Source organism: Pollicipes pollicipes, unplaced genomic scaffold (assembly GCF_011947565.3).
Source record: "Pollicipes pollicipes isolate AB1234 unplaced genomic scaffold, Ppol_2.1 Scaffold_5724;HRSCAF=6776_pilon_pilon_pilon, whole genome shotgun sequence".
NCBI classification, from domain to species: Eukaryota; Metazoa; Arthropoda; class Thecostraca; order Pollicipedomorpha; family Pollicipedidae; genus Pollicipes; species Pollicipes pollicipes.
The window spans coordinates 50,265,637-50,288,011 of NW_023596746.1; the positions used below are offsets into that span (position 1 = coordinate 50,265,637).

General features: G+C 49.8%; 1 protein-coding gene across 4 annotated transcripts in view; it reads left to right on the plus strand.

Annotated features, from left to right (window-relative positions):
- The window catches only part of Ih (hyperpolarization activated cyclic nucleotide gated potassium channel Ih), a gene marked incomplete at its 5' end in the record, with an annotated part of 50,652 nt that overhangs the window by 13,906 nt on the left and 14,371 nt on the right, over window positions 1-22,375 (plus strand). For 3 of the 4 annotated variants that reach the window (XM_037225868.1, XM_037225870.1, XM_037225872.1), the window contains 1 exon segment: window positions 8,241-8,459. In XM_037225868.1, coding sequence (XP_037081763.1) covers window positions 8,241-8,459 — 219 coding nt within the window. 4 annotated transcript variants of the gene reach the window in all.

Sequence of the window (22,375 nt, forward strand, 5' to 3'; positions counted from 1 at the left end):
TGACGCATTTGCTTAGGTCGTTGTCCTCTACACCCTGCCGTTTATACCTGATGAGTTAAGCCGAAATGCATCAGGTACTTAAAGTTTACAAGCCTGCTGTAAGAAAGCTTGGTGTTGGTTGATATTCCCATCAAAAATATCGGCAGCAGTTCCAAAAATAAAGATGTTCTTCTTTTGTGCGTTAAATCAAACTTTCTGGTGCGGAAAACAATATTTTAGAGAAAATAATCAGCGTCAGAAGCTGTGACACCAAAGAACTATGCACTTTGATCGACGATTGGAATTCGTTCGAGGCTGACTTTTAACACGTAATATGAAACGCCGCTTGCTTTTGTGTTTGGAAACACGTCGATTTCCATCTGAGGGAGCAGCGCCTCTCGGTGTTCCCAACGTGTTACCGCCCATCCGGCCCCGCGGGCGGATGGGCGGTGACACTTGCCTCTCCTCCACATCCGGCTCCACACCGTCCGAGTCGGCCTACCCGGAGGCGCCGCGCCGGGGGCTGGCCCCGCCGCCGGCGCGTGAATTGCCGGCCGTTCCTCCGTCGCGCTGCGCCCTGTCGCCGCTCCCGGCACCGGCTAATCTAATCGTGCGATCCATTGGCGGCGCGGCCGGCCGGCCGGCCGGGACTGGGGGCGGGGGTGGGGGCGGGGGCGGCGGCCGTGCGTGTGTCGCCGGCCGACGAAGACCTTGTTGAGGGCGAGCCAGACGCCGGCCGCGCCGCCGCCGGCCGAGGCATCTTTGTTTGGGCCGCTTGGGCCGCTGCCAGGGGGGCCGCTGCCAGATCGGGCGCATTCGTCATTCCATGGGCCGCGCGGCGGCCGACGCCGGCTCGATACCAGGCCTGGCCGGGCCCACCGGAGCACGGGCCGCCCCGGCGAGCCGTCTGAGATCGACCGGCCGGCGCCGCTCCGACCGCCCGTCCTTAGACCGCCGGCCGGCGCCGCTCCGACCGCCCGTCCTCAGACCGTCAGCTGGCGCCGCTCCGACCGCCAGTCCTCAAACCACCGGCCGGCGCCGCTCCGACCGCCCGTCCTCAGACCGCCCGCTGGCGCTGCTCCGACCGCCCGTCCTCAGACCACCGGCCGGCGATGCTCCGACCGCCCGTCCTCAGACCGCCTGCTGGCGCCGCTCCGACCGTCTGTCCTCAGACCGCCGGCCGGTGTCGCTCCGACCGTCTGTCCTCAGACCGCCGGCCGGTGCCGCTCCGACCGCCCGTCCTAAGACCGCCCGCTGGCGCTGCTCCGACCGCCCGTCCTCAGACCGCCGGCTGGCGCCGCTCTGACCGCCCTTCCTCAGACCGCCGGCCGGCGCCGTTCCGGCCGCCCGTCCTCGGACAGCCGGCCGGCCCTGCTCCGACGGGCCGTCCTCAACCTGCTAGCCAGCACAGCCTGAGCGCTCCGAGGCAGCGGCCCTGAGGTTTGGCACGGCAGCGGCCGCGGAGATGGGACAGCCGAGAGACTGGTCAAGGACGCTCTATCGCTGCGGATTGCCGATGAGGTTGGGTGGTGACGACCTATACACGTCTCGCGCCGGAGGGGAGGGACGTGGAAGCGTCCCCAAGGGTAGGTAGCCTCCCCGTCAGAACTGAGTCGTCTTTTGGGGGGCGACTCAGACAAATTTCATAAAGAAATGAGGGGCAAACGACCCGTAAGATGACCACCAAGGGCCCATTAAAGGAAAGTAGGCTAACGTTGGCTCTTCTTCGGCTCGTTCATCCTTAGCTGGAGCGGTCCCCCGCGACGCAAGTGAAGCCAGGCCGACCTCGCTCCCCCAGCTCGGCATGCCGTAATACCATTAGCACCACGGTCGTTAAACCGTACCGGCACCTGATTAAATGCTCAGACTCGGCCGGTCTCGGCCTAAGCTCGCTCTTATGCCGCTGATGAAGATGGGCAGTCTTTCTTGGATAAAAAAACCGCCAGGCTCCTGCAAATTTTTGGTTTCCTGGAAAATTGCAAGACAGGTGGTTTATGTCACGCATCATCTGGAAAATATTACTCACTCATCATAAGATATAAAGGTAAAGGTTTTATTATGGTTTTCCATGGGCTTTCTTTTTTTGAATCAGCTGATAGGTTTATATTTAATTCTGATTTTGGCACGGCTGGAAAGCATTTTTTTTTTTGTCGTTGGTGACATTGGCCAATCCGCCCCATTGGGCCAAGGTAAGACATCAGCTCCGCCAATGTCGTAAGCCTCAGACATTGGCAATGTCAGCAATGCTGTGCGGTATAGGATAGTCATGGTTTTCGTCTGAGTGTCGCCAGCGTGATGCAATGTTCCATTCGGGTATAAAGACAAACACAGATCCCAACTGTCCTTTTTCTGGTCCATTCCGCAAGGCTGCCCGTCATCTGTTTCTAAGTTTATCGTAGGAGAAAACAAACATCAGGCATCGCAATATGGCACGTAGTACTTTCCGTGAAAAATGTACATATTTGCACGGCATTTGTCGTGGATCAAGCATACGTTCAAGCATTGTAAATACTTTAGTTCAGTTCACACGTTTTCATTATATGAACTTCCTGACATCAAACTGCACGTTTCTTCTCGCTAAATGTGTAGCTTAGAGTCATTGTGGAGACAAACGCTTTAAAGTTGCATCTTGTAGCTTTTTGCTGTCTAAAAGCAGTTTTTCAAATTGCCGAAAGGTTATGAAGCAACACTTTGTAAAATGTGCACGACAAAATGTTTGACGGGCGCAGATGCGTGTCAAAAAGAGCTAAGCATTCGGTTTAATGTCACTACATCACTGCTCATTTCATATTGCCAGCTTTCGTGATCAGGACAGCGAAGACCTTGAGCCAGATGCAATGTGCACACGACACAATTGCGATGCGCTGAGCAGAAAAAAGGGACACAAATTTTCGGCCTTCTCCAACTTCATAGAATTCGTAGGGAAGGAGAGAGTACAAGTTCCTTCTCCTTCTCATCGTCCTCCGTCTCCGTCTCCGTCTCTCTCTCTCTCTCTCTCTCTCTCTCTCTCTCTCTCTCTCTCTCTCTCTCTCTCTCTTCTCTCTCTCTCTTCTCTCTCTCCTCTCTCTTCTCTCTCTCTCGTCCTCTCTCTCTCTCTCTCTCTCTCTCTCCTCTCTCTCTTCCTCTCTCTCTCTCTCTCCTCTCTCTCTCTCTCTCCTCTCTCTCTCTCTCTTCTTCTCTCTCTCTCTCTCTCTTCTCTCTCTCTCTCTCTCTCTCTCCTCTCTCTCTCTCTTCTCTCTCTCTCTCTCTCTCTCTTCTCTCTCTCTCTCTCTCTCTCTCTCTCTCTCTCTCTCTCTCTCTCTCTCTCTCTCTCTCTCTCTCTCTCTCTCCTTCTCTCTCTCTCTCTTCTCTCTCTCTCTCTCTCCTCTCTCTCTCTTCTCTCTCTCTCTCTCTCTCTCTCTCTCTCTCTCTCTCTCTCTCTCTCTCTCTCTCTCTCCTCTCTCTCTCTCTCTCTCTCTCTCTCTCTCTCTCTCTCTCTCTCTCTCTCTCTCTCTCTCTCTCTCTCTCTCTCTCTCTCTCTCTCTCTCTCTCTCTCTCTCTCTCCTCTCTCTCTATCTCTCTCTCTCTCTCTCTCTGCTCTCTCTCTCTCTCTCTCTCTCTCTCTCTCTCTCTCTCTCTCTCTCTCTCTCTCTCTTTCTCTCTATCTTTCTCTTTCTCTCTTTCTTTCTCTCTCTTTCTCTCTCTCTTCTCTCCTCTCTCTCTCTTCTCTCCTCTCTCTCTCCCTCTGCCGCCCGCTCCATGCCTAGAGATAGTGGGGCGCTTTTTGTACCCGTGTTCTTCTGTGGTCTGCTCATCCTTCTAACGGAAGGCACCGTAAGCAATGTGTGGGTTTCCATTGTGTTTAAGGTCGTCGTACTGGTATCAAGATCATGCCTCGCATCGACGGGATGATCCCGATAATTGGATAGCGTGTAACCTGACCAATGCATATTCAAGTAAATTCATAACTGTGACACAATGCCATGAACGGTCAGCTTGGATGTGGATGGGAGCAGTCCAAGCCAAAGAGGAAGGTCATTGGCAAAGGTCAGCAGGTGAGACTTTACGCTTTTGGCTGACCGACCATTGAACACAACATCCAGATCAACCAAACTTCCATGCGATCCTATCTGCCACAGAAAAAGGGTCGTTCAAAGTTGGCTTTTGATTGGACTAACACTGGCAATCGATTTGAGTCCTGCTGCTATTTGGGCACTGCGTTGGTATGTTTTGTATAGATACATTCTACAGATGTCATTACAGATTAAGGTATTTTAATATTCGAATCACTTTTGGAACATGTCGAATGCAGACTTCGGTGCAGTTGCACCCTAGCGCTGCGCAGTCGGTACCACCGCACCCCAGCACCGTGCTGTCGGTACCACCGCACCCCAGCGCCGCGCGGCCGGCACCACCGCACTCCAGCGCCGTGCTGCCGATACCACCCTCACCCCAGCTTTGCGCGGCCGGTGCCGTGGTGACACGTCGCCGGGCCCTGTCGCTGGGCGTCGCTCCAGGGTGGTCTGGGCCTCGGCGGCGGCCGCCGTCGCTGGCGATCGATCGCTCCCAGCGGGCCCTCAGCCGCCGCCAGCACCCGCCGGCCCCGATCACCGGGGCAGTCATCGATTCATATACAGGCCGCGGCGCGCAGAACTGATTTCAATCGTGCGGAGATTTTTTACGAGCCGCGGAAGATGAATGTTGTGGCCGTTTCACGGACAATTGCGCCCGCGCCGCTCCTGCGGTTGTGACCCGTGTCTGTCCCGCTGTCACTGAGAGCGCTGGTATATCAGCGTTGTTTTGCTAGTGTCCCTCGACTTTCCCACAATATTGGAAAAATGATTTATGTCAAGGGGTGCGCAGTAACTGTTCGCAGGTCCGCTGTAAAGATATGCCTGCCTGAGTTGAATTAATGGAAGCTGCACATGATCGCGGGGTGTAATTAAGTGTGCGTGCTGCGTTGGCAGGATTACCGGCCTCCTGGCGTAGTGCCTAGCGTTGCCAATCCTTAATTATTTCCACCTCAGATTGCACTATGTGTTAGTCCTGTTGGGTAGACAATTCCACAATGAGATTCCACGTGCAGAAAATATTCACGTTCATGGTTTAATTTAACTAATATGTCGCGTGTTTGAATGATCGCCCGCCAATATTTGATTTCAGGCCTGACTGTTCGAGGCGATGCCGACTCTGGTCATAAATTGATCCACTGCCAGAACATGCGTTGCTTCAGATTCATTCAAACACTCATGACATTGGCGGATCAATGCCACATTCGAAACATGTGAACTGGCCCATGGCATCACAGTTGGGAAATTAGCGTACCATCGGCTCTCTCGCTCCCGGTGCTAACGAGATCGGCTGCACCATGGCCCATGGCATGACAGTTGGGAATTAGCGTACCATCGGCTCTCTCGTTCCCGGTGCTAACGAGATCGGCTGCACCGGAAAACTTTGCTAATTTGATCTCTCCTTGAACGGGCGAGGATCGTGATTTCAGAACACATTAATCTCTTCGAGTCCTACAAAGGCACCGTACAGAAATGTTGCATATTTTGCTCTTTTCAGTCATAACGATGCGGCTTAAATCAGCGTCGTAATTACGGACACCGCTATGTGGTGCTGCATAGCAAAGGCTCAAGCCAGAGCCAAAATAGGTGGAGAAATGATGCAGCGCGACGAGACCATGGCTGGCAAAAAAGGATATGAAGCAGTAGATGCGGCATACCCCCGCGCATCGAACTCAGAAAATAATCGAGTTCTCCAATACTCAATCTTTCACCGACCCCTCTATTCTGTCTGGTGCGTGAGAACCGCCCGGCCTAGGTGGATGATACGCGCATAGCCGGAGCTTGGGGGAGGGGAGCAGAGAGAGGAAGCGAGAGGAGGGGAAGAGGGCAGAGCGGAGCGCGGTGGAGAGAGGAGCGCGGCGAGCCGCCTTCTGCTGACTGTCCGGCCGCTGTGGCCCCCCTGGCCGGACGCCAACCAGATTAATATATCATTTCGTCCCCAGCAAGATGTCACCGACATGGCTTGGGTCGGCATCGAGCGCTGGAAGGCAGAGGCGCCGCCGTACAGCGACCGAGAGCATGCCCGGTACGCCGCGGTACCGTTGTCGAGAGAGTGTTCGGTACGCCGCGGTACCGCTGTCGATGGCGTGCTCAGTACGCCGCGATGCCGTGGCGGAGCGGAGCGGCTGTGGTACTCGCGGCACCGTGACGGAGCGACCCTGATAAGCTGCGGTGCCGCATCGGAGCGGGTCTGGTACTCCGCAGTACGGCGTCGGAGCGGGTCCGGTACTCCGCGGGGTTTTCTCCCGGACCGGCTCCACTGAGTATCACCGAGACGGGTCGACAGCCATTGCATCGGTGCTGGTCGAGCAGTGCAGAGCTGATGACCTCGCGCTGGTGCTGGTCGGGCAATGCAGAGCTGATGGCCTCGCGCTGGTGCTAGTCTGGCAGTGCAGAGCTGGTGGCTCCGCGCTGTTGCTGGTCGGGCAGTGCAGAGGTGATGGTTCTGCTCTGGTGCTAGTCGGGCAGTGCAGAGCTGATGGCCTCGCGCTGGTGCTGGTCGGGCAGCGCAGAACTGATGGCCCCGCTCTGGTCTGGTCGGGCAGTGCAGAGCTGACGGTTCTGCTCTTGTGCTGGTCGGGCAGTGCAGAGATGATGGCCCCGCGCTGGTGCTGGTCAGGCAGCGGTTGGCTATAGAACTGACACCTGCGCTCTCAGGGTGTAAAGATCGCCTCGGAGGCGCCGTGTCCGACCTGTCGGAGCGCATTCTAGATGCGTCCCAAAGGGAAGTGCCACTTTTGAGTGCCATCACAAGGGGGAGGGCCGCTTTTGAGTGCCATCACAAAGGGGAGTTGTCACCTCGGAAATCCGTTACAAAGCCCCCTACAATGAATTATGAGCCTTATTATAAGCATTGTTGATGCTAGGAACGCGCTTAAACTGCTTGGATCATATGAAAAACAGTGCATTTTGATCAATGTGAAGAAAAAACATTCAAAAGTCGCCTGGTCTGTGCTGCATGGCAGTTCTTTTAATAACGTCATCATATTGAAAAAATATGTACTCCCGAGTATCATCTCTTACAAAAATAATTGAGTGACGTGTTCTTTAAAAGCAGTAGCCGTTGGCAGCATTTGTATGACACCAAACCAAAATCATGTTAGATAAAAACGTTTTTATGCTGATGAGCAACATGTCTGCTGTCAAATTGATTAACTCCTCGAAAGGGAATCCCAAAAGAAAAAAATATGAGCTCCCGCAGAAGAACCTGATCAAATTGGCCGGGCATTCCATGAGTAATATATTTTCGTAACTTAACAGCCGAATTATGATCTAAGCGAAGGCAGTGATTTTTAAGCTGGCAGCTACCAAACTCAGCCATGTCTATCTAGCTGCCCTCATACATAGCTGTCACGTATGGAACAAAGAAAACCAGAGCTGTCAAATGACCAATGGAAAGAGCTGTTTTTAAAACTGTGTTTCAAAATCGACAGGCAAATGAAAACGGGCTACATCAAACGCCCTCTATCATGTTTTGTTAGAAATGTATAAGTTGAATTGTAGTCATGAGCTGCAATCGACAATGGCATCTGAAAGTTACTGCAGTAAGGTGCGTTTGTGGATGTGAAGGAACTTTTGCGACTGTTACGACCACATTTGTTTAATTGATTGCACAACTGTTTTGGTCAATTACCCTTCTTCACGACAATCCGCTGTCATTGACACAGAGTTTCCAAAGATACCGAAGGTATTCTGGTGTTTCTGAGATAAGTGCGATTGTGCGGGCAAGCCATCTGCCGTGCCTAGCCGTGCCTAGCCGTGCCTCAGCAGCATGAGCCATATGCCGTACCTCAGCCGTGTCCCAGCAGCATGAGCTGCCCACAGCCGGACGTGTGCCAGCCTGTCCAGCCTGCTCCGTGTCGCCTGCGTTGACCTTTGTCGGCAGAGGATAGCCCAGTGTGCGTCTCTCGACTGGCCACCAGTGCTGACCATGGACCGTGCTGTTCCCCCAGGAGTCGGACTGGTTCGAGCAGTACTCTTGGGCTCTGTTCAAGGCCATGTCGCACATGCTGTGTATAGGCTACGGCCGGTTCCCGCCCCAGTCTCTGGCCGACCTATGGATCACCATGTTGTCGATGATCTGCGGCGCTACGTGCTACGCGCTCTTCATCGGCCACACGACCAACCTGATCCAGTCACTGGACTCGTCGCGTCGCCACTACCGGGACAAGGTAGCGGCCGGCCTGACACTGGCCTCTTTCCTGCTTGCAGGGCGCCTATTGGCTGGAGCAGTACTCCTGGGCCCTGTTCAAGGCCATGTCACACATGCTGTGTATAGGTTACGGCCGGTTTCCGCCCCAGTCCCTCACGGACATGTGGCTGACCATGTTGTCCATGGTCAGCGGCGCCACCTGCTACGCCATGTTCCTGGGCCACGCCACCAGTCTCATACAGAGCCTGGACTCGTCGCGCAGGCAATACCGCGAAAAGGTGGGGGCCGTCCTCGCATGTTGGCCACGCCCACCGCGTAGTGCGCGCCCTAGCAGCCCCAGTAGTGCGCGTCCCAGCAGTAGCCTCGCCTGCGGCCCGCGCCCTAGCGGGCACCAGGCGGCCCTGCATGACCCCTGGGCCGTGGCATGGCCCCGGGCGACCGGTGCGGAATGTGGCCGAGCCCAATCTCGCAGCGGCCGAGCGACTTCAGGGGCCATCGCGACCTTTGTTTTTTTTTTAGTAAGCGCAAATTTAACACTGCTTTGCGTTGTTTGTTATTATTTGCAGCGTCGCAATCGATGGATCGTTGTCAAAAGTAAATGCGCTCAACAGCACATCCGCACACCTGCTTACGACAGTTTGGCTTCCATGCTAATTCATGTCAGCTGGTGCGCCTGTCCTGCCAGTGCTCGAACCAGAACTCACGCTTGAAAGAGACATCCAGACGCTTTGTAGTTCTGTCTGTTGTACCATAATGTGAAATTTGTGCCAGTGATCCCAATGGATAGATTGCAATGTAGATATCCGATCAAAAACACATCAAATTTAAGGATTTTAGGATGCAGCAGGGAAAGTGTGACTTCGTAATGTTCACTTAATCCGATATTTCTAAACGTTTCAGATTGCAAAGTTTCACGTGACTGTTCATGTGTTGGCTTAAACATCTTAAGAGCCTCACGTAGAAAACCTTTTTAGAAACGCCTAATAGTAGTCGATGACGTACTAGATACCAACGCACCTAACTCAAGATGGCTATATTGCACAGGGCATGGATATGCATCAACAGTCGGGCGGCATTTAGTTTTGCCGATGGCGTGTATTGTATCGTCGTTAGTGTTAGATTAGTTTGAATTAGTTTCAGCTTTGTAATGCAGTAATGCCTGTTGTTTAATGATGCGCAAAATGCTCGTTTCGAAACTCTTTGCCCTAACTATATCGCATATTTTGCCTGTTTGAATTGTTCGCAGTGCCCAGTTATCAACAAGGCGTGTTTTGCTTGGCTTCAGCATTCTGCCGAATTACTCCCCCCGTCCGGTAGTATCTTCTGTTCTTGCTTTTGTTTACTGTTGACCAGTTTGGCATTCAAATGTCTTCCAATCTGTTAATTACCGCTGCGTGTAAATACGGGGACAGACGCGCACGCCCCTTCTCTTCATGTCACGGCTTCATTCCTTTCTTTCCTGGATGTCTATCAGGCTGCTAGCTGCTTTCTCTCTTTTACTTATGCGTCTTTAAGTGGCCAATATGCGAGGTAGCCCCCATTATTCCATACAAAATTAGCGCTTAACCCCTTGCATCATTAGCAAGTGTATCCAAGCTCCCACTCCACACATACGTGCTATGTGCTCCAATGTAACTTCTCATGAATGTTTAAACGTCACCACTGTGTCTTTAGGACGACGCTGACATTCCAGCTGCTCTTGTAGTTGATTGCTGTACAAGTACGTCTGCGCGCCGCAGCGGTTAGTGCCAGCGGCGTGCAATCGCCCAATCCCCCAATGACCCGTGTTCCCAACGGCTGCAATGTTCCTTTCTCACCATGCGCCAAGTTTCAGGGCAAAGCTTGCTATGCCATAGGTTGACACCAACGACCGTCATTACATCGGCTCGCATTCTACCACCTCCGAAAAGGCATTAAGACTTCCAAGCAATCATTGGTCAAATTTAGTGTTTACACAACTGGTGTAAGTCGTCCAATACCCAATGCTCCATCCTGTCTAGTCAAATCCTGGAATTTGTCTGCCCGTTCGGTGTCCCTTTAGTATAAATTCGTGAAGTTCGAGATGGATATATGACAATTTTCAAAATAATAATCCGTGCCGTCCTGCTTCATACAGAGGTGGATCAAAGATCATACAGAGGTGGCCAAACGTGCGTCACCTTTTTTGGACGTTGCACTTAAACGGAGTGTCCCACATTCGGGGCATATTCCAAAAACATACTCTGATGAAACCTCAGGATCAGTCAGCGTGGTAACAGCACCGCGTAGTGCCGCGCAGCACCGTCAGAACATAAGAAGGATATCAACTTTAATCATTTCCGTGTCCAAGTTACACTGCCAACGGTTTGTAACAGAAGCACACTTCTTCCCGGAGTTTTCACGATCGCTGTCGTCATGACAAGCGCCGTGGCACCTCTACTAGTGCGAATAAAAGAGCGTTTGTAACTGGCCCAGCGGGCGGCGAGGACCTATCACCAAAAAGCACATTGATTGAAGTTCGAACCTGCGCATATTTATGGACGATGTGGCACACCCATTCCAAAGCCAAGTGCGCCTCGAAAAGGACCACTGTGTAAGGCGCCATAAGGGGAAATCAAAGCCATAGTATGACATTTCGTTGACTTCGCGGGATAATATCTTCATGTTTGCATACCATTTTGTCTTAACAAAGTGTTTCAAGCTTTCGTAGCATTTTTTTACACAAACATTTAGACACATAAGTGTTTTGCAAACATACACGTTGGAAAAACAGTGCAAATGAAACGTATTGCTGTCACAGTGGTGAGCAGTGAGTCCAGTGAGAGAACTCCCGCAGGAGCGGCTACTTCAAACACAAATTCTGAGCTTTTCAGAAGGATTCGGAGAAAACTGGCATGCCGGACCAAATTGCATGCCTCTGATCTCACAATAAGTGAAAAATGCAAAAAGGCGGCATTTGACCCTTGCCTTGAGAAGGAGTGGGGTCAATCCGACCCCACTCCGTAAGACTTTTTGGGGCTACTCCTCCAACATTTTGTGCAATGGCACACAAATTTTCAATAGCCTATGGGACATCCATCGCGCGTGTTTTACCATTAACACTTAAAATTGCATACCATAGTACTTAAAACCGAACGAAGAACACGTCTGTTTTTATTTTGTATCGCTATGGTCTCATGCATATAAACATGCAATGCTGAAAAAGTTTCATTTTCGAAAGAAATGTGGCCTTTGAACTACTCTAATAGGGCCAATTTTTCATCTAGCAGCACGCAGCTGATCAATAATTACGAGACCTCGTAGAGACCAACCCACTGGCATCTTATCGCATCGACCTACCATCAGTCCGCGCTATGGAACAACGAACCACGGCGGGGGTTAATGCATCGTAACCAGGACGGAGGAGGGGTGGGGGTTCACCAACATAACCAGCCCATAATCAGGGGAATTGAAAAATAGCTAGAAATAAATAACTTGAGTTATGGACGGCTCCTCAATCCATTTATTTTAGGGGAGGGGCAAGAGAACGCCAGGTGGACTAATTTCCAGCGATCTGTTATGGTTAACCTGTTTGGTCAAACGGGGTCAAGTAACAAGTTTTCGTTATCTAAGTAAGCTTTGATATGTTAGTATCGTACAGCAGATTCCGTTTAGCATGTACTGTCATTTAGTGGGTTTCAAGGGTTACAGTAAGGTTTGCCAAGATCATTCCATAAGCTGCCATGACTTTTACCTGAGATGATATTTCATTCGCAGATATCACTGCCTATGCGAACGGCGTAAAGAGGTCTGCTAACTCGGTCACCATTGATGTGCACCAGCCACTTATTTCACAATATAACGGCTTGATAACCTACTTTTTGGTAATTTATATACTTATTATAGTGATTGTTACACGGTACGCTAAGGCACGGATGTTGACAACATGTATTATGTAACCATTTGACGCCTGAAAAATTACCAGATGAGACGATCCGGTATTCGCTGAAGCTCATAGAGTGCCCACTTTACACACTTCCATCGCGGGTTTTTGAGAACAAGGTAGGAAGTCAGTAACTTGACGTGATAGCCAACTCAATCAGCCCGAATCTGATGATATGCTGAAGCTTGGGGGTTGTCTCCGTAAAACCGGATGGGGCTGTGCCTGGCACACACTCCCATCCCCACCCTGGAGTTAACTTCATGCGTACTGCGACGACCAACATTGCAAGGTTTAATGCTAAACGCAGGTCTGAAAAAGTGGGTAATACACCTCAACTCGCTTGTATCATCAACACTCATCATCAAAATACAGCCATATTTACCCGCTGACAAATCCATCTCTCATCACAAAGAGTCACGACCGAAAACAGCCATTGAGCTTACTGCCGGCCGTTTACCAATGCTTGTTTCGCTCCCCCGACGGGCTCCATGTTAAACCCATGGTGAGAAAAAGGAACGCCGGCTACAGGCCAGGTGAAACGCTGAATTAAAGGAGGAAGTCCAAAAAACGTGCGATGTTTTGACCCGAAATAGCCAGCTTTACGGTCGTTCGGTGTAGTCGCATGTAGTTCACAGCCCTGCGCTTCTTAAGACATAAGCCCATCTAGTTTCTGAGCTCAACGCCTGCCGAGACGGGCAGACTATTTCCGGCAGACCATTTCAAGGTCACCCAGGTATCCACGACATATTAATAACGTTTTTCATGTCCTGTTTCTTCACTGACCTTGTGGCGATCAAGACCAAGAAAAAATGTTGTTGCAGAGTCTTTCACATATGACGATCGTGAGCACGATTACCAGATATAACGGCCGCCAACTGGCTCTCAATTGCGCAAGCTCTCAAGTGTGTGGTGTTGTGCAAGGTACGATGATGGAATCAAACAGTAATGCATTGAGAAGCATGCTTGTTAAATAGAGAAATTGTCTTGCCGAGAGCGGTCCTTTACACTTAAAAGTATGCCAACAATTATAAGTGAGATTTTTCATCATATCTGATACTTGCCTCAGTATTTTTGAATGTGACACATTCGCTTAAAGCCAACACATGCCTCCAGATGACAGTATTACCCCATGTAGCGATCATGACGTGATGACGCTAAATATTCATCAGGACATGATGCCACAACACATTCACCATGATATGATGTCACAAAACATTCATCAGGACGTGATGACTTGAAGTATTTATCAGAACATGATGCCACAACACATTCATCATGACATGATGGCGCAAAACGTTCATGAGGACAAGACGCCACAAAACATTCGTCAGGACATGATGATACAAAATATTCATCAGAACATGATGCCACATAGTATTCGTCAGGACATGACAAAAATTGCTCATCAAGGCGTGATGACACAAAACATTCATCAGGACATGATGACACAAAACCTTGCCGGGGCGCAGCGCATACAAAGGGAGCAGAGCAGCAGCAAACGAGATATGCCGGAGCAATAACGCTTTATCGGACGGTAAACCACTGCGCCTAACGGCAAGCAAAGCGGCAGCTGTCAGGTATCTGTCCGGGCTAAGCATTTCTGATACGTAATATGCGAACCCTGGCTATCTCCACCAGCGTATTGAATGCCTCCAGCAAACAGCAGATGCGCAGCGCCGCTGCTGGACCTACCGGGCTGCCGCGTTTCACCACGTTCCACCATCGCCGGCCGCTCGGCGGTTGGACGGCTGCCGGCGGCTGTTTTTGCGCGGTGCCAACGGGCCGCCGGGTAACAGACCGTGACCCGCGCCGCAGCCCAAGTTCGGGGGCGAGGTCGGCTCGGACACGCGCTCGCGCTCGCTGGGGCGAGGCCGACGGGTGTCCGCGCCCCGCGCGATCAATAAGACTCCAGTTATTCACACCACAACACGGCCCGGCAGGGAGCGGGGCAGTACGGCGGACCAATCGGAGCGAGGTTTGGCCTTACATGGCGCCGGAAATGACGCATGTGTAGAACTTCGTGGTGAGAGTAGGTGAAGAAAAGACACAGCAGGTCCAAAGTTCCCAAGAAAGACTCGCGTGCATTCCTCATGCGAAGAAAGCAATATACTTTTGAAACATAGCTGGCCCACTCAAGCCTCCTTTGCTTCACTCGCCACGCCAGCGCACTTTTCAAGCCCTGGCTACTGCTGCCCAGGCGTAGATGGCGGTTTGTGGAGACCAGCAGCTTGCCCACACATTTCTGACCTAAAACAGCAGGGTGGTCACCGTAGCGTCGTCGAAGCCGTCGCAGTCCAGCGTCAACAAATTTGTCCGGCCTGCATTCCTCGCGCTCCGAAGCAGCGCACGAGCCTCACAGCCCAGCGCCGGAAGGCTGGCGGACGCCGGCCGACGTCTGGGAGCTAATGTTCCTCCATTATCGACGACGGCGCCGTCGGGGCTCCTATCTGACGGAGGGCGGCGGTCGGACCGGAGCGGGGGCGGTCGGGCCGGTGGTCGACGCCTCCCCGCTGGCCTGCGGTGGCTGCTGCGCGCACGCCACCGCCGCCGCCGTCCGTCGCCGATCCCGGCTTTATTTACGCGCGGCGTGGCTCCTCGGGCGCGGTGCAACCGTCGGCAGATGAATACTGAACGTAACACCAGACTAAGCTGTCCCATCAGCGGCACTCTTGTGGCGTTTCCGTCCGGGGGACTTGGGATGCACAGACCTCCGTTTGATCCCGCTCATCTCAGACTTCAGATCAGCTTCATCCCGTGGCTGGGGTCGCTGGAGGAAAATCCCCGCTTAGTTCTGAATATCCAAAGGTGGGTCGTGATGCCTGCCTGCTTTTCTCGTTGAAACGGCGCGAAGCTATAAGAACACCTGATAAAACATCGGAGCCAACAAATCGTTTCAATGTTCCTAATAGGATATGCATATATCTCAATCACTGCCCTGGTGTACATGGACGGGTCTGTTTTTTGGTACACGTGCCTGTATCACATCGGTGAAAATGCATTTCTGGTAGGTGCCAAGCCGCCACTCGTGTCCGTCTCAGTCATTCCGATGAGCACCCGAACTGATGGCGTTTGTTCGCCTGGTAGGGGCCTGAAGCCTTTAGCCCCTGGCAGGGATCCACCGGATCCACCGAGGTTCTCCCCTATGGCAGCACTCCCCGCCAGGAGTTAAATGGCTTGAACTCTTTCACTTTGCTCGCAACAGCAAATAATTTTAACGAAGGGAATATGAAGTCGCCCGACTTGTTTACCGCTTCTCTCTCCCGAGGTGTGAAATTTGGCAGAGTTCAGGCTGCTTGGACTGAAAAAGCAGCTTCACTTCAGGCGCGCAATTAGAAGTTGAGATCAAGATTTAGGAACGTACGATTTATTAAGAGACAAATGCAACTCGTCAGCTTTTGTTCCAAGATCATGGCGTTAAAATCTAAAGTACAGTGGCTTATTTACGTTTCATTAACACTTTTAAGATTTTATCATTGCAACATTCAGTTCCGTTCCATTTCGGCACGGGGCGACGATAAAGCTATTAGCAATATTGCTGGTCTATTTTGAGCGTTGCTCTCACCTAACGTTCGTTAAAGTTGAAGTATGACGCAAAGCACACGATTTCAATTCAAGCGTCAAGCACCTGGGAATTAAAAGCTCTGAGTTCGTTGGATAACTACCGCTCACTTCGACTTATTCTGGAGAATTTGTTCCATGCGGAGTAAAGATCACAGTGATATAACGTGATCAGTAAAAACTTACGCTGGTGTCTTTGCTGTTAAACACAGGAATTCATCGATGTTTTACTCCTTTTGGGTCGTTTTGATGGAGTTAGTCGGCCGGGTTGTCTGTGTCATACTTAAGGTCATTTGCATTACATTAAGCCGTGCCAGGTCACCAACTGAGGTCATTCATGATCAGGAGCGGATGCCAGAGCTCCGATCTGGCATCGCAGCTCTGGCGACCATAATCCAGATGTGTTTGCAATTGCACTAAAACCAAACAGAATAGTTCAAAATGTATGGGGCTTCTACCCTCTTGGAAAAGGTTATGACTGATAATTAATTTTTGGTCCTGATGGGAAAAATAAACACTTTCCAGCACGCAAGGAGGTCCGACAATATAGACCGCAATGCTGTTTAGACGAAGATGCTGGGCGGTCCTTGAAATATATTACGGAAATATATACTCGTTAAACCTAACATCCTCCAGTTGGTTTAGCGTTCGTTTCACTACATTGGGCACGCTCGCTTAACCTGACGTCCTAGTAGATGAGACAGCCGATTATTTTCAGCTTGGGAATTCAAAATAACAGAAATCAGGTGACTCGCTACCCTGACAAATTACCTGTCTTCTTAACACCCAAAGCATCCTTCTCCCTCAAACATTCATCACCAAATAGAAAATGTCGGCTGAACCAACACAATTCGAGACCAGTGGCCACTATAGGTCATACCAAGCGAGGAAGCCAATAATAAACCGTGAACTGAATAAACCATGACGTGATTAAACCTGAACTGAGTCAACATTAACCAGAACCAACCTTGATCTCTGTTTTGATTTGATGTGCGAGATCACCTGCTTTCGTTTCATGCATGGTGGCAGTGTCTTCTGAGTAATTATTTCTATAATTTTTAAGCTTCTTTTTTACAAGTTGTGGCGCCATCAGTCACGTGGCAGATGTACACTAGCGATTCTCGGATAAGATTGGCTATGGATGTCGACTACCGTTTGATTTATTTCAATCCGACGCAGAAATCCTGAGACAGCAGAGTTACTTTCTCCACTTGCACAACCCGGCGTTCGCGATTGGAAAATGCGCCGCCGGTACCGTGCGAAACCATTATCAGGTTAGCAGCTGGCAGTCGTTCATGAGGGCACCTTCAGACCTTCAGATTTTCGGAGACGTTGTTGAAGTAATAGCGGCCGTTCTCATGATGGCGGTTTCAAGAGGCAGCAACAGAGAAGTGTATTAGAATCTGACTACAAATGCTTGAAAATAGCGTGAAATGGAACTAAACAAGAACTGAAAGTCCATGGCAACTAAATTGTGCAAAATAGATGGGAATTATCACTGAATAAAACCGTTACTAAATTTCGCACGGAAGCACTTTCCGTCTGAGACACGACTTGTGGGAAGAGCTAGTATATCTCAAAACGCTCGCTGAATGATATTGCAATTGCGCTGGCTGAGGTAGCATTTTTTTGCGCCACGTGAGGCTTAGCTATGTATGGTTTTAACTTTGTAATCATATAATATGTCAGGTTATGAATAAATCTCCTAGTTTTCAAAGGTTCACACGATACCATATTGGGGCCTCGCTGATCCGTTATCAAATACCATATCTAATCTAGTGACTTAGTTTGAGAAAAGTCTACCCCTTTTCGACATTGTGAGCGAAGTGGCTGAAAAATGAGCAGGCTTACGATAAACCAGGGGCAGTTAGTTTCAATGGCTGGCTTGGCAACTGGCATGGTGGCGGGGACTGGACGTTCCGACCAAGGACCATTATGTGGGGAAAGTCATGGTCATGGTCCTTTTTAAGATTTCACACGCAGTGGCTATTCAGAATCTTGTCAAGGGCACACGCAAGCACCGAATTAAACAAAGAACGTGCTGCAGTGCAATGCAGTGCAATCCATGCTCAGGGCCGGCAACAAAAGCATTGAGTTTGAAAAGACACGTTCTTTCGTAAAAATGAATGATTGGCGAGCCCATGCGAGACTAGATCCCAGCATTCCGGTTGCCACGGCACAGACCTCTCTCAGCGACACCCGGGGACGTCTGACAAACATGGCCTTAATGACAGCGGGCACACATTGTTGGTCAGGGCTGTTTGCACTTGAAGTCAGTCACACTGGCGCGCCATCTCCTCCTGTATACGTCGGCCGAACAAGTCCTGCGCCTGAGCAATAACGCTCTGAGCTTTGGTACTTTGGGACTTCCATGGCAGGTGTTGGTCGAGGAGAACTTTGAGAATCGTTGCAGTTTTGCATGGGGATATTTCGAGCCTGAAAGTATGATCTGAAAGCTTTTGGTCATTTCTAGAGTATGCTCGATGCATAAAATGGTTAAGTGCATATTGTTAGCTTCATCGTTAAGCTATTGGCCGAAACCAATTTTGGGGATGGAAATGTACTTTTCGACTCGCACCTTAAAATTGGAAAAGCTGACAACAATACAGAGGAATGGTCGAGGAGCTGGGCATTGTCAACGTACGCCGGGATGCGGATGTGAGTGAGAAGAGAGGAAAGGTTGCTGAACATAAGAAAGAGGATTGATCCGACGATGGATCCCTGAGCTAGTCCTCGGGTTGGGGGACAGGAGTGGAGAAGTCACCACCCTCAGTTTGTTCACGATCGTGCATGTAGCTCCAAAACCGCGCTAACCGCACGCCGTACCATTCAAGTTTGTCTGGAAGCACAGCATGGTCAGCGCTGTCGGACGCTTTAGCCAAGTCTAGCGTCAAAGAACACAGTTTCACTACTATTGATCGTTTTTGAAATATTGCAGCGGCATCTAGTATGGCGTTCTTTGTGGAATGCTGCCGTCGATTTGCTTATTTGGGGGGAGAAAGTGAATAATTTTGGATGATATACGGCACAAGTTGAACTGCCGCTATCTTTTCGGCGATTTATGAGAACACCGACAAAATCGATATTTGATCTAAAAATCACAAAGTTAGTGACAGAAAGTGGAACACGACGCTGATAGTGATGCTGATAAGCTTAATAAGGTACCTTATATTATCTTCAATCACATAACGCAGCATTGTAACTTTCATTGTTTATACGTGCTTTGCGATCTCTTTAATTTTTGCAATGTACACCCATTGCCATGCCCGGAAAGCTGTAGACAATACTTCGCTGCGTACAGTTAGTAAGGGACAGTATCGGGTCTTCAATGCATCGGAGATGTTCTTGCAAAATCCACATTTTTGTGAGGCCTTTGTTATAAAATGGATGTTTCTTGATCAAGGGAAACACAGACCTAATGGCCGATGGTTGGCGCCTTCGACTCAAGCGTTTGTGATCCGGGTTTGACTCCCGGTTGTGTCATGGCCCTGGGTGATAATATGGCCCCGGCAGTTGCTGACACCTCATAAAAGGGCCTGTAACATCGCGTATCGCGTTCCATTACACATATGCATATTATTATATTGGCTGCTGTTATTCTGCATTGTGAGCAATACTTATTGCGATCAAATTATATTAAACCCAACCAGAAGCTCGTTAAAATAAGGTACACCGTAGGTACATTGCACGTAGGTACGGTACACGCAGGTACAGGTGCATTGCTTCTGGAGCTGTTAAAGGTCGAACCACCGACGTTAGATACGGCTCATGGAGCTATTAGAGGCCGGACCGCGAGGGTTAGATGCGGCCCATGGAGCTGTTAAAGGTCGGGCCGCTGACGTTAGATACGGTCCATGGAGCTGTTAAAGGACGGACCGCCGACGTTTGATACGGCCCATGGAGCTGTTAAAGGACGGACCACCGACGTTAGATACGACCCATGTAGCTGTTAAAGGACGGACCGCCGACGTTAGATACGGTCCATGGAGCTGTTAAAAGACGGACCGTCGACGTTAGATACGGCCCATGGAGCTGTTAAAGGACGGACCGCCGACGTTAGATACGACCCACGGAGCTGTTAAAGGACGGACCGCCGACGTTGGATACGGCCCATGAACCGGAAAGCCGCCGCTATTTTGTTAACAATCCGTGGCGCCGCAAGTTCGGTTTTTGTGTCATCCACAATGCAATTCTGCAGCAATGGTTTCGTGGAATTACCTACCCTGATCCTAAAAATATGATCATACCTATTCTGATCTCATTCCAATCAGTCTGGTCTTGATGTGTCCACGCGTATTTGTATGCCTGTGTTCCCAATAGCTGGTGCACGTCGTTTAGACCTCAAAGTGCCTCCTAAGCACAGCCTAGCGCGAATCCTGATGTTACTACCCGGATTGTGCTATTCCCGTTCATTAAAGAAACAAATCGTCAACGGTCTTTCCAGGAGAAAGTCGCCTTTGCCGACCAGGAGGTCTCCATTCCGCGCAATGCTCCGATACGCCCCGAACGTGTTAGATTGACACTGTCCATACCGACCTTGAGATCTTCGTTCCGTGCAATGCCCCGACACGCCCTGGCCGTGTCAGATTGACTCTTTGGTCAGTACCAAGTGGACCTTTCCGCGTGAGCCGGGCTAAACTTTCACGACCTCAAGTGTTCGAATATGCTCCATTACTGCGCAAGAAAAGCAGCTTCCTTTATCACATTCCTTCCTATTCCCAGCCCATTCATGCATGCATGCATAAATGTCCTTTCCTCTATGCCCATGAACCGCAGTAGCGGTTCTCCACATATTTTCTCCGATATGCTGAGTTCGCCTTCAAGCAATTCCACCGTACGGCCATATGCCTTAAATATTGTCCGTCCTGAGCGACACATCATGGATATGGCACATTAGAGACTGCAACGGCTAAGGCTTGATTGAAGTTTTATACGGGTCTGGTGCCAAGCATTAATCAGTAAGCCAAAGTCTTACCCGCGGCCACCATCACGAAAGTTGTATGTTTTCAGACATGACATGATGAAGACGAGAGGGAAAAAGGTAGCTCTGCACCCAATCTGTAAAAGGGTGTTGTGTGGGAAGAATGAACAATTTTTCAGGGCCCTCCCAATTTTCCTTTGACGACAAAGCCCCTCAGATAATATAGAGACTGTTCTTACAGCGAACGTGATCAGGAAGAACTTCAGATATTCCGGGTTTAACTGCGAAAGGCAGCTGCTGCCACATTGTTGGTTTCGATATGGGGATTTCTTTGAGGCGAAAATGTCTTTAATTTGCCCAGAGTAGTTCAATTTAGGCTTTTAATTTTTTGGATGGACGGATCTCTGCTTGACATGATCAAAATTCGAGCTTATGTTGAACATGATCTGTACTTCTAATGACAATACAAACTTATGGGCTTTTCAATGCGGATTATCACCAGCATATAATTGATACTTATGACAACGGTTCATGTAGGCAAGGTAGGCCATGGATTGTTGGCTTAACATCCCCATGTCCCTGTCTGTTCATATTAGCGAGTTCTTATGCTCAAAATAATGAGCTCCAGCTTACGAAGAGTTCCTCGTGAAGGGACGTTGTCAAGGAAACGGAAGTTGTCGAGAAAACTTGACATTTCATAGATGTGGCAATGGCCGCGAGTGAGCAAGGTAAAAAAAGCCAAACCGAAAACATTCACAAACCAAAGCATGTGAAATATAAAGAAATTTCGAATATGTAGCCATGCATTTAAAAAATGTTAAAACACCCGAGCCCTCACATGGTAAGCCCCAATACACGGTACTACGCCAAGGGCTGCACGAGTCACGAGACGCTACGCTGGAGGGTTTCTCTACATCTTTAACCGCCTATGTTTCGTGAAGACCTTAACGTTGTCCATGTATCAGATGCGAAAGCGATGTTTCTTTTGCTGGCGATTCATCAACGTTGAGTGATGCTCTTTTGAATCTGTGCTTTGGCTTCGGTATGATCAATACTTGTTTACACGCCTGATCTCTGATCGGCATCGCCCGCGGTATCTCACCAGCCGCAGCTGTCTGTCAGGAACTTTAGGACTCCCTTTTTCTCAGGTTGTATTCATCAGACTACATAAATCAATGACAACTGGTAAACCTGGTCATTATGCATTGGAACAGGCTAGTCTGAAACGTCACTGCAGAATTTTCGTTGATGGTCACGTATGATATCGCACAAATCTTTAAAATTGCCTGGCCACTTAGCTAATCAGCACCGTGATAATGGTCCCGCAGCTTTTAAAGTGACGCTATGCAAAACTTTTCCTCTTCACCGGCAGAAATTATCATGTTGTTAATGAATGTCGAGGATAAACGTCATGCCATGTCATATCATGCGTATACGTCATATATTTGATTATATTGAGCATAATTGGGTCAATTCACAACGATTGAGCTATTACCTGACCCTCATCGACTCACATGGTCGCATTAGAGGTCGTGCGACGATAAAGCATTATGTGTTCTCCCACCCAGTCCACTCACAAACTACATTCAACGCATGCACACATAATAGATAGCCAAGTTTGTTAAATTACGTTACAAATCCTTCTTTAGAATCGACACTTTGAGACGTTTGGCTGACCTTGAGTGATGACATGCATGTTGTACTGCTTCATCGTGTGATACGTAAACTGTCCGTTTCAATGGTTGTTTTTCACACCATGAGGCTAGGTTTGTATTTATATTTGCGAAAAACATTCCATACTGTTAGCGTAAAAC